Source organism: Calliopsis andreniformis, chromosome 9, assembly GCF_051401765.1.
Source record: "Calliopsis andreniformis isolate RMS-2024a chromosome 9, iyCalAndr_principal, whole genome shotgun sequence".
In the NCBI taxonomy this organism is placed as follows: Eukaryota; Metazoa; Arthropoda; class Insecta; order Hymenoptera; family Andrenidae; genus Calliopsis; species Calliopsis andreniformis.
This window is the reverse complement of record NC_135070.1, coordinates 13,484,602-13,497,028: the sequence shown is the minus strand read 5'-3', so window position 1 is coordinate 13,497,028 and position 12,427 is coordinate 13,484,602. Positions and strand designations below refer to the sequence as shown.

General features: G+C 41.0%; 1 protein-coding gene across 1 annotated transcript in view; it reads right to left on the bottom strand.

Moving 5' to 3' along the window:
• Positions 1-505: 505 nt before the first annotated feature.
• Sei (potassium voltage-gated channel seizure) overlaps positions 506-12,427 on the bottom strand; it is a 120,969-nt gene continuing 109,047 nt past the window's right edge. The window contains exons 14-24 of the mRNA XM_076385608.1: positions 12,174-12,294; positions 11,710-12,019; positions 10,605-10,941; positions 10,091-10,275; positions 9,688-9,812; positions 7,074-7,169; positions 6,472-6,612; positions 5,739-6,066; positions 4,421-4,498; positions 2,097-2,336; positions 506-1,439 (exon numbers count right to left, since the gene is read on the bottom strand). Coding sequence (XP_076241723.1) covers positions 1,124-1,439; positions 2,097-2,336; positions 4,421-4,498; positions 5,739-6,066; positions 6,472-6,612; positions 7,074-7,169; positions 9,688-9,812; positions 10,091-10,275; positions 10,605-10,941; positions 11,710-12,019; positions 12,174-12,294 — 2,277 coding nt within the window. The 3' untranslated portion in view covers positions 506-1,123. The remainder of the gene's footprint in view (positions 1,440-2,096; positions 2,337-4,420; positions 4,499-5,738; positions 6,067-6,471; positions 6,613-7,073; positions 7,170-9,687; positions 9,813-10,090; positions 10,276-10,604; positions 10,942-11,709; positions 12,020-12,173; positions 12,295-12,427) is intronic.

Here is a 12,427-nt window from a genome sequence, read left to right as displayed (position 1 = left end):
TATTATAAATTCTTTCGCCTACGCTCCCTACCCCTCCGTCTCCCTCCGCCCTAGCCGCCATTTTTGTCCTCTGCTCGACAAGTCGTTCGCGACATCGAACAACGAAAGCTCTCCTCGACGGAAACGAAAAGACTCAGCGCGCCCTGAGGGGAATACATGCGTGTGTATAATCGCGGTTAGTAGTTTTTTCTCCGATTAATTTTTAAAAAAGGTTCGCCCGGTGGGAACAGCATCGATGCGAGTAGAAACCTCGAAGGCAAGTTCTTGCTCCTGCGGTCGGATTCGAGAGGCCCCGAATGCCACGGGACAGTTTACGCGTCAGCTTCTTTCTTATCATTCCTCCATTTGTAGTTTCTGTGTGGGAACGTGTGTATATTGCGTGTGTATGTGTTCGGATATAACTTTCGTTTCTGAAACGCCGCTCGTGCTTTCTGTTCTCACTCTTTTCTCTCGTCTTGTCGCGCCTTAAGCTTACGTGTCTGGCGCTGGTTGGTTGATTTCCCTGCAGAGGCTCTTTTCAGTCACTGTCCTTACGATTCAAATGTTCCAATAAGACTGGCGTTTCGGTGGATTATGGTATAGTGTAGCTTGGATAACGTACCCGAGTCGCGAAATTCTCTTAGAGGTCCCGAGCTTGGCAACGCGAGGCCAAGAAGGGAAATCTAAAGACAGAATTTATAGCGGTACGCGAGAAGTAGATCTACTTGAAATATTAAACTCTGAGGTTTAATACAAGTAGAAGAATACCACCGAAATTAGATGAAGTTTGAAACCAATTCGCTGGATATTTATAGCGCCTTGACCTGATTCTCATTAGCAAGTTTCGTCCGTCTTCGTCATTAAGCAGGACTAAAGAAGTCCATGTGTACAGGTTCCTAAATAATTTTGGCTAAAGATCTGAGATAGGACCACGTGAAATCGATGAGCTTCAGAAGAAAATCGAGCAGCCAGCGCGCTACATATCCCAGTGTCGCATTTAGATCCTTCAAAGGGAAACGGAAGGAGTCCACAGCCATCCGAATGATCATCAGCCGCGCCGTCGATCCGTCGGCAGCGGCGACGCGTCGCGTTTCAGTCGCAGGCGAGTCGAAAGTGCTTCGAAAAGCGAAGAGGAATCATGCCCTTAACTGCCGTGGTCCTGGTCCAGCTCGTCCAGGGACTCCAGTCTCGCGATCGGCGCCTCGTTTATCGTGAACTCCCAGGACATGTCCTCGCTGGTCTGTCTCGAGGACTCTTGCCGTGTGCCCGACGTCTGCGGCTGCTGCGCGCCTTCCTGTGTCGCTTGCCTGCTCTCTGATCGCTGCCCGCTCGCGCTCGCCGATTCCTTCCGCGACTCGCTGCTTCGGGGACGTTGGGGGCCTCCCCTGTCTGACACGGACACCACGCAGCTCCAGGGGTCATCCCCCTCTGGCTCCGAGCGTTTGTTGAACGAACTGTACCTGCAGCAAGTCGAGATGTTAGATGTGGAATGGTTTTTGCTTGAGGCTTTTTTTTATAGATAGCTGAGGATAGGAGTATGCTTGATTCTGGTTAGGTAATGTACAGGGAGCTTGATAAGGGGAGTCAGAAATTTTATGGGGTGATTCTGTATGTTAAAATGGAACAAAAATCGAGAATGATAGAGTTGTGTTTGAGCCTTATTTTCAGAGTTATTAAGTGTTGAAGTATGGCTGAGTTTGACTTGGGACATTCTACTGCCGCGGTGCAGTAGCCAGATCAGGCGCAGCGAAGCCAGTAGATTAAGCCCTGAGTCAGACACATTTCAATAGTTAATAACTCTGACACGAAGTCTCAAATTTACTTTCGTTTTATTTTAGTATATAGAAATGTCCCTTGAAATTTCTGACAATTTATTGCGGGACACTCTACACTACTTGTGCTACAGTACTACAGTACTACTTTCGTTTGCCACTGTACATTCTTACTACAATACTACAGGCTTAAATTCCAATAGAGTCAGGAGTCCAGATTATAATCCTCGCCTAATAGGTTCAGATTTTGCTGGGCTATTGGAACAAAACTTAAGCCTGCATGATTGTATTTCCAGATTCCACAATCCCTAAAATCACTAGATTCTCTAAAAGTATCCCACGTACCCGCTCCTGAACTCTCCCCTTCTGAACGCAGCAGGTTGGCTGTGCCAGGCGTGTGGCGGGTGTGTCTGCTGCGAGTTCGGCGGTACAGCCAGGTCGACAGGTTGGCTCTGCGACCTCGTCGGCGCCGTTCGTCCATTCAACGCAGTCTGGAGGGCAGTGGCCAACGCCGACGTGTCCGACGTCACAGTCAAACGAGACGTGCCCGAGGACGTCGAGGTTGGCTCCCTTGTCGGGGGTCTGCTGCAGATGGAGATCGAAACGAGTTAATCGTTTATCAGTGGCCAGCAGCGGCACAACGCGACCGCTACGAGTAGCAGCGAAATATACTTGAAGCACGTGATTATGTACAAAGGGATTCGGTAGGCCTCTAATTCCTCTAAGTGTCCCGAACAGTGTCGCAAGTCTGGCTGATTGGGACTCCTAATGTTAACCGTTGTAATCGGACATCGACATTACAATTAAATCTACGGTCGGGTCTCGTCGCAAGAATTATGCCGTTGTTTCTTGTCACGCCAGTGTTCCAGCGGAGCACGAGCCTTTAATTAGGTGCTAAGAGGAGCATAATAGAGTCTCGATTGTTCTTCGTGCAGAGACTTTTTCGAGATGGAACTGAAGTAGGCTTAATCATTCGGTGGACGAAGAGGTTCTGGGAAGAGGCTCATGGTTCTTGGCTCAGGTATAGGTTCGCTATATGTATATTGAGAGGAAATGAATTTTAACCTTCTCTATGATAAGTTCTTCCTAATAGATTTTCATTAAAAGAAAAATTATTTTTCGATTTCGGACGTTGTAAAAATTGGTATCTACACTTCCAATTTTTTCAAGATATAATAATGAATAGTATAGAATTTGTAACACAATGTTGAAAATATATTTTAATTAACTGTTTAAGCGATGTGTATACGAAATTTTTTACCTACTTCTTATCTACATTGCATGGCTCTTATAATTGTGTATACAGTACACGAACAATTAATTTCTAAATTATCGATTTTTTTTTGTAACTCTCGTTTATGGAAATAATGCAATCTTTTAAAGATTGAATATCGAAGGAACAGTCGAGACTATATCGTGCTTCACTAAACGGGGCTAGCAGAACATACGTATGCTTGTGCACTAATGAAAAATTATGTCCTACACAGTGGCGGTTCATACTCGCGGGGAATCTACTAGTTGAGCTTCTTACCTCTTTCCATTACGACGGGGTATTTAAAGTAGCTACGAGGGCAAGTTCTGTTAAGCGTGTACTATAGTTACAGAGTGAATTTGTGTGCTTAGATCTTAAAAGAAGCGAAAGAAAAATGAGAAACTGTTAGGTAAATCTATGGTTTTTATTTTTGTTTTATAATCGGAAATATCGCAATATTTTCTTTTTAATTATGGATATTCTAGTATTTCTAAAACGATTATTTTTATCATTTACAGATCTTCTAATGACTATATAAGGGTTCTGATAACAAGCAAGAGAAATTTAAAGCGTAAGTTTGCATGATAAAATAAGATAAAAATCAAGAGTGATAAAATTGCGTGTTGACTCATTTTCAAGTGACTCGAAATTTCGTTGCTCTTGAAATTCATTTAATTTTACCATGTAGAATTATAATTTTAATTTTCTCTTTAGTATTATCGACCACCCTGTTTTTATTTCTTTACTAACAATAACCATTGTCTAAATATTCGGTCTAGTACACGAATATAGTAACAATACATTGTGGTCATGTGGTGTAGTATAGCGAAAACGATGAAAAAGAACGTTTTCATTTGTTGAACAATTTATTTTCAAGCTCTGAAACGTGCTAGGTAATAAACCAAATCGAACAATCTACGCGTCGTGTGGAAGATGCTCAGTCAATCTAAAAAGGAAAATGAAAGACGTATTTAAGAAGGATCGATCGCAATACAAAGGTAACCAAAGGAATCTAGCACTAGTGTCGAAAAGAGAGCAGGTCATTCTACGTTGGATATCGAATACAATTTACTCGAGTGACTGAATGTCGATGTCGATTATCGATGCTAATTAATCGAAAGAGACTGTTAAAAAAAATTGAGAAAAAAACAGAGAGAAAGATAGAGAGAGAATTCAAAATATTACACAAGGGAGATATAAAAGATCACGTACTTACGACGTAAAAAAGAGGGGAACGATTAGCGAGATCGAGATAAACGCAGGAACTAGCGGCTTTACCGTTTTCGCATTTACAATACTTTTCTTTGCGTTTCCACGTTGCAAATTTAGATTACAGTACTGGCTGGTCTCGTTTCACTACACGCGCGACACTGCTCGCAAGAAAAAGGGTTTCAAAGAAGAGTATGAGTATGGTCACCTTCGGAACTTGTCCAACCTTTCCAAAATAAAAGACGCCGAAATCAAATGCAACTGATCCAGGGATTTCGAAAGAAAGCTTTCCAAGAATAAAAACATCGATTACTTCCTAGGAGAAAAAACAATCAATTTCTACTTGAGTGAGAAAAATAAATGCATGTAGAATGATTAGATAGAACACCGTGCTCTCTGTGTATGCCGAAATCGGTCGCGTCGAACTTCGACCGAGACGATTCGGATAGAGAGAAACAGATATAGAGAAAGACATTGAAACAGCAAGAGAAATATAAAGTGATAGAAAAATAGAGAGAAAAAGAGAGATAGAGAGATAGAAAAAGAAACACATGTATTTAATCGCTATGACGGACAGGCTAATAGATACAGTAGAGTGCGATAAGGATAACATCTTTTTCGCATGTCTTTGAATAGATATTAAATATCGTATAAATGTTTTGTAAATGTTTAAACAGAGGGCACTGATATTAAATTGTTAAATTAATTCGAACAGGAGGAATTTTTTAATAAGACACTTGTGAATTCAGTGGAAGCTTCTATCGTCTGAAATAGTAGGGGAATAGGGTTGTCTATGTCAGACACAGGTGTGTTCGACAATAGAAGTCAGAAATATTAAGAGATGTTTCTACATTCTTACAATTTTTAATAATTTTATATGTCTAAAATTCGCGTGAAATGTGTCTGACCTGAGACTTATTCTACTGCCGATGTACAGTCAGGCCAGACGCAATGAAATCAGTAGAATAAGTCCCGAGTCATACACATTTAGAATTGATAACTCTGAAAGGAAGGCTGAGACGCAATTTCGTCTTATTTTAGCATGTAGAATCATCCTTTCAAATTATTGACACCTGTCATCGACCATCTTATATAAGTATACATATAAAATCATTATATAATACAACTGATCATCCTACATAAATTTATCCAAATTTAGAGGCATCTCAAATTTATCAGACAAACATGTACCCTTCTTAGTTCTGAAAGCGTTCATAATACATCACGAAAACTTAACAACTTATATCTCCAAAACAGTCAAACTTCCCATAGTACAAACCACAAAATACTAACAAAATATTTCAAAAGAGTACCCTTCAAATTCGACAATCCTTCACCTCATTTTATTTTATTTTTATAATTAATAGGCGATCCCCTTGGTCTTTTCCACTTTCACAATCTTTCCCACATTCCCCTACCACCCTCATTTTCCCACCACCTCCAACTTCCAGACGCTAATCCTTTTCGCACATCACTGCAAGAACCATCAAGAATCTTATCAGCCTAAATACCGCCACCCTACTTACCTGAACAAACCATGGGACGTGCTCGGCTGTATCTTCCCATTTCCATTGGTGGATGGCGGCGCGGTCGGCGGTTGCGGCTCGCTGGCCGAGCGTTGCACCAAAGCTGGCGGTCTGCTCGCCTGCTTCCCCGTTCCAGCTGGAGCGGTGCCAGGCATCATCTCGATGCTGGAGCTCTCCCGCGACGAGTTAAGCGTTTGTTGAAGCAGAGTCAAGATCAATCGAATGTCCCCAGCCATCGAGTGCTCCAGGGACGACACCTGTCGCGACAGCTGGTCTATCCTCGCGTTGATCTCCTCTATAGGCCGTCCTGGTCCGCTCTGAAAGTCACCTGGAAACGGCAGCGTACCACTGAGCACTCTCTGACCCAACCAGCCGCGCTCAGAATTATGATCCGATGGAACTGTCGGTGCTGTGAGATGATGGTCGAACCTTTCGAGCTAAATACTTGGGGCGAACGGCGGGCACCTAGGATCGATTAGGGTCGATTCCTGGGACACGTTCGGATCGGCTGGGACACCTTCGAGCGATTCACACCTACGGGGAGCTTTAGACCCGGTTCTCAACGAGAGTTCCCATCTCGCAAAACACCGACTTCCCCCGAGACCCTGCGCGGTTTCGTTCGGGTTATTCGATGGAAGGGGGAAGTGGGAAGAAGCCAGGAGGATGTACAGAGAGAGAGAAAGAGAGAGAGAGCACTCTGGAAAGCGACGACGCGTGCGTTACTAGGACCCACCATGGGAGTGCGGATGCTGTGGTGGCGACGGCGTCGTGTAATGGCTGGACGTCGTCGAGGTCGGGTGCACCACGTTCTGGCTGAGGCAGCTTTCACCGGCGGCGGAGCTTCTCCGTGCTGGTTTCGTCAACGGCGTGGTCACTGGATAAACCCAGGCACAGAATCAGTACCAGCACGGCAGGTGGCGCGAACGGCCGTCCTACCCTCTAAAATGCCTTTTATTCTCCAAGAGAAGGAGGAGAAGAGGAATCGAGGAGAAGAGAAGAGAAGAGAAGAGAAGTGAAGAGAAGAGAGAAGAGAAGAGAGCAACAGAGAGATTAGAGGATGTAGAGAGAGAGAGAAGTAAAGAGAGAGAGAAAGAGAGAGCCAGAGAGAGAGAGAGAGAAAGTAAGATAGAGAGAAGAGATCGAGAGATCTTCTATAGAATGATCCATGGGGCCTAATAACCGTGAAGTGTATCGTTGATACTTCGCTTCGATAGCCGTGAATCCAGCCGATATTGAGCGACACGTCTCTTTAAACACGTTAGGTCCGTGCGACGATCGATATGAGAAGGGCTGTTGCCTTGCTTACGCTATTCGCACCGAGAAATGGATACTTACTCTGCTTGGCGAGGTAATCGTGACTCGTCAGTGGTTGCAGGTGGATCTTGTGCTGACGTAGGTCCGGTATGCTGCGCTTGAGATGGGTTAGCATGCCTGAACAACCAGGTTTCAAGGTGTTAACGAACTCGGGAGTCAAACGCAAACGCAAAGCTTAACGCCGCTCGCCTAACCGAATCGCCTCGAATCTCTACCCTTGTTTTCCTTGGAACTGATTCCATTTTACTTTGAGATTGAATTGTGGTTTGTATGTGACACTCTTGACGAACAGGGTGATCCATTTCTATGTATGTGTATTATTCCTTGTGTGAAATTTAATAGTTTGCGAGGCTGCTGTTATAAAATTTATCTTTTTGTGATAATTACTGCTTTGTAATTTTAAAACTATTTTCTTTTTAACATTGTTTCTGATGATGTGTATCTTTTCGTATAGTTTGGCGAAATTTTGTTTAATTCTGAGAACTAGAAGTATACGAATATTTATTACAGAAGCTAAATTATTAGTAAATGAATTATCGCTGTTTTATTTTAAGTTTGAATATAATGAGTATATTAATGTAAATGTAATCAGAAAAAAACGTACCAATCCTAATCACTATTTCTTGATATAGAAATTGTTTTTTAAGTAAATTGTTTAAGTTGTGGGTGATAAACAAAAGTACATATTTTCTCCAATATATTACAATTTCTAAGATATAATAATTTCTGAATTAAAATGATTCACCCTGTGTAAGAAAATATGAAGCAAATGATATCCTTTTTCTCATACTGCAATTGTATTTTTAGAAGACTCGATATTAGAATTTTGTTTAAGAAGCAGTGTCTTGAATCCTTGAAAAGACAGTTTCAAATAAATTGGCCTATGCTGATTTTTCGAAAATAGTTCATACGATTTTAGGTTTAAATAGCGAGCTGTCCCGATCGAGGCGATTGGGTTAAGGGGATGTTTTAGTGGGTAGAATAAAACGGGGGGAAACAGTAAGGGAGGATAAACAGGTCGATCGAATGAAGCTCGTGAGAAGTAAACTACGCTACGGAGACGAGATTTTACAGAAACTCTACGGAGGAATGAAGATCTTTATGAAACACGAGCAAGTAGCAATTGAATCAAGATAAAGTTTGCTCGTAATCTAGTGATCGTAGAGCGGAAACGGGGACAGTGATACCAAAAGCTTCGAGAAACCTTATTTTCCTCCTTTTTCTGGAAATACTCTAATGAGAAAATGATTTTCTCATTCTATAGATTTTATACTTTGACTACCACGTCATTCGTGTATGGATGAGAATTATTTACACAAATATGAGTATCAATAGTAATTTACAGTATTATGAATGATATTAACAAGTATTTCTAACGAATGTTTCTATTAGAAGCGGAATACCGTAAAATGAAGGGAAAGATTAGTAAAAAATAATTTAATCTAAATCTAGAATCATTCTGCATGTCTTCAATTTCTAAAGAATATGACGTGGCGGTCAAAGTGTTTGTTATGCTTATATTAATTTAGCTTTTTAATCACTCTATTACGCTATTCATCTACCAACATTAATTTCACATCTCAGAGTAAATTATGTCCCTCTTAAAGGATTCTACGTTCTGATATGCATCTGAATTTTCTAGCGAGCCTAGAATGTAAAAGCTTGCAATCCTCTCTAGTGACCATCGTTCTTTCAATTAACGACGGCAAGGGTGTTAGAGGCGTTATTAGGTTTCAAGTCCAGCATTAGAGCAAAGGCTGTTCATCACTCCGTTTTCACTCCACGACTTTGTTGTAATCGGGGTAAAAGACTGTAATTACTCCGCTCTGCGTCGTTGGCCTCCGAATTACCTTTTCCGCAACAAAGTTGTTAATTGGCCCGGAGTAATCATACTCTCGAACTAAGCGGTCCAAACGCACGTGACCAGTAAGTCGAGTAAACAAGAGAAACGGGGAAATAGGGGAAAGCCGAGCTTTTTATATACATTATGTTTCAAGATGCTTCTATGTCTCTTTCGTATTGTACAGGATACTGTTGAATTGTATTTGAAACGATATACAGATTGGTACTCGTTGAAAGAAAGACAAGAAAATTCTGTGAAATTTTCTGTGAAATTGTATCTTAAAAATATACGTATATTAATCATTTTTAATTTGATTTCTTTTCCCCTGTATTTCGAATAGATTATACTTACATTTAAATAAAAGTCAAGATATGCTCTGATTAAAACCTTCGATTTCTTTGAACGAGTTCAACCAGCCCCTACAGTTTGTATCTACGTATCAGCAATATCCTGTATAATAGATATTCTGTAATGGTAGGCGTCGATGTGTTGCGGGTATTGCGAAGCATGATTCAAAAGTACCTTCCAGTATCATAAGGATCTTCCGTAATCCGTGTGTGTGTGTGTATTAAGTCAATACTCTCGGCTCGTAACGATACCGACAACCGTCAAAAGAACGCCTTTGTCGAATATCAGAAGAATTTCTATACGTCGTGCAGAGAACAACATTCCTCAGACAGAAAGTAGAGGCAAACAAGAGAAAATTTTCGGCAAAAGAGAAGGCATTACTCCGAAGGAGAGAAAAAATTCGAGTAAAACTTCGGTTCGTACGAGGAATGGGGCTGTTCTCACCGGTTATGGAGTTCAAGGTGGAGCTTCTCTGCTTCGGCTCGTCGAACTCCAGGTTCAACGGTGTCACGTCCTGGCCAGCCTTATCAGTGCTGAACTCCAAAATTCCATGACCACTTGCTTTGTCGCTGTTGTGCGAAAGAAATGATTCAATATTACACGTTTCTCCACTTATGATAGAAAGAGAAAAATAATTCTTAAATATAAAAAAAAATCTAAGGAACATAATAAAAAATTTGACGAGTGTTCGCGAGTATACCTAAACTAGAATCCTCATATCATGTGTACAACTTTATGTGAAGATTCAAAGTCAGGCAGATTTTTAGTATATGATTTAATGATGGCTGTGTCACCTGCTGATTTAATGTAAATGTAAAGGAAGAAGGAATTCAAGAAAGAAACTTACTAGTCTTCCTGATCACCCTGTAAGGAGTCTTGTCGACCAGTGGGGATAAGATTGGTGCCAGGACCTCCTGGTCCTCGACGGTATCTTGGTGGACGGAAAGCGAATCTCCTAGCGTCGACGTCGACGTCCGTTGGAGTGCTGACAGGAAACCTTGCTGACATTGGATCGACACCAGCTTGTTCCTCCTATGTGCATATCATTGCAATCTTCATTAATTATCTCCATAATTACCTCCAATCACGACACATATTATAGCAAATTAAGTCTAAACCAAAAGAAAAACCTCGACTCACACTATGGACTCACTATAATATTTGACGTGATTTCACGTGACGTGACGGTAATGTGTTTGTACCTTAAATCACCTCATTTCCAACATTACATTTGAAAAATAGTAAAATACCAATTCGTAATACCACTTCTTTAGAATGGTTTTCCTTTGGAAAAAGGTACTTCTTGGTTTGCATTCACACAATATCTAACTACAATTATTATTTTCAGAAAATATACGTACGTCACGTAAGTTAAATGTGATCTCGAGATTCTGGCTGAAGTGATTCGAGAACTCCGGATAAAGTGCCAGAACATCGAGTAGATCGTCTCTGTGTATCTTGTGCAGATCACAGTAGGTCAGTGCGCGCACGTTGCAGGACGACTTGCCGACGGTCGAGTATATGCAAGGATTCTCCCCGAATATGTCGTCCTTGCCCAGGATAGCCATCACCACGTCGCCTTTCAATATTTCTATGCTGCCGCGCGATATGAAGTACAGAGACGTCAGTACGTCTCCTCGATGAACTAACGTGTCACCGGGTGGTGCGTGTGTGGTTTTGAATTTTAACGATAATGCCCTGGTGTGCAGAAAGAAGAACAAAATTATTCACTGAATTCATTTATGATTGACGAAATTTTGTCGAAGGTATGGTCTTTATTGTAGCAGTGGCAATAGGGAGATGTTTAAGAGGATATTAAGATAAGGGATTGGTGAGGAACTTGAGGTGATAGAGACAAATAGGTAACAGTAGTACCTTTATGTAAATGTCTGAATGTGCAGGGTGTAGTCGACAACGTTTTAATATTTTTAGGTATTGTAAGGGAGCTCAGATGGATTATAAAATGTTTGATGCTTGAAGCTAATATGTAATGTTATGTCTGCAATTTTAAGTACCTTCTAGTACTACTACTATTACTACTACTTACTACTACTACTACAATTACTACTATTAGTTACTATCTATCAGAAATGATTTTGAAATGCAAGTGTTCAGTATTTTAATAAAATTCTAAAATACTATTTGAAAGTTTTTATTTTTTCACGAAAATTGCAGCAGTAATTCCTGTAGTCAAACTAAAATAGATTCTAATATATATTATATTCTCTATGAAAATGCTGAAAGAAAGGAACAATCCAACACTGCTCTATAAACTCTTACTTCAAAATTTATATTTCTGCTTTCAAAAATACCGTGAAGGTACCCATGCGTTATTTAACAGGGTCGAGTTTTCTGTGAGGTTCGAGAAAAGAGTTTCACAGACAAACGAAGATAATACCCAATGCTGTAGGTAGTTTATTCTGCGAAACTCACGAAAAGAGGGAAGCATTCAGTTTCATCCATTACCTTAAACAACCGGGACTGGCGCCCTGAAAGGCTCTACAGTTGCTTAAAAGATTTCTGTTCAGATGAAGACAGATGTCCGCCTGAAGGCACTCAGGGAATCCTTTCAAAACGCTGTTCATGTCGATCCCGTTCGTGTAAGTCCAAGCGTGCTGGAAGTATTCCTCCAATCGCTGTCGAAGCGGATTTGGAATTTGATGGAACCTTATGAACTCTCTAACTCGAAGCATCTGCGTGTGGTACCTTGCTGTACCGCTGTAAAGCCTCTGAATGATCGCCGAAACGTTACCGAAGATGCTTGCGTACATCAGAGCTGAAAAGCGCATTGATTACTAAAATTAGTTTCAGAGCCATTAAATATTCGACGAAGTTCTTATTTATTGCTGTAAAAAACTTCTAAGTTTAAATTTACTTTTAAACGTTTCACTTGTCGATTATTTGACTCGATCAGCTCAATGGTTACTCACATCCGATTAACATAACGATTATAGTGAATATCTTCTCCATGTCCGTGTTTGGAGCCACGTTGCCAAAGCCCACCGACGTTAAACTACTAAAGGTGAAGTACAGTGCTGTGATATAGCGGCTCTAAAATCGAACAAAGGAAAGGTTCAGTTTTCTTGACGACGCTGAAGCAGGTTTGTTTCATCCGCGGAATAAAAGTCGATTCAATTTTACGCAAAGTTACGTATATGCATCGACACGGTACCAGGCATTTAAA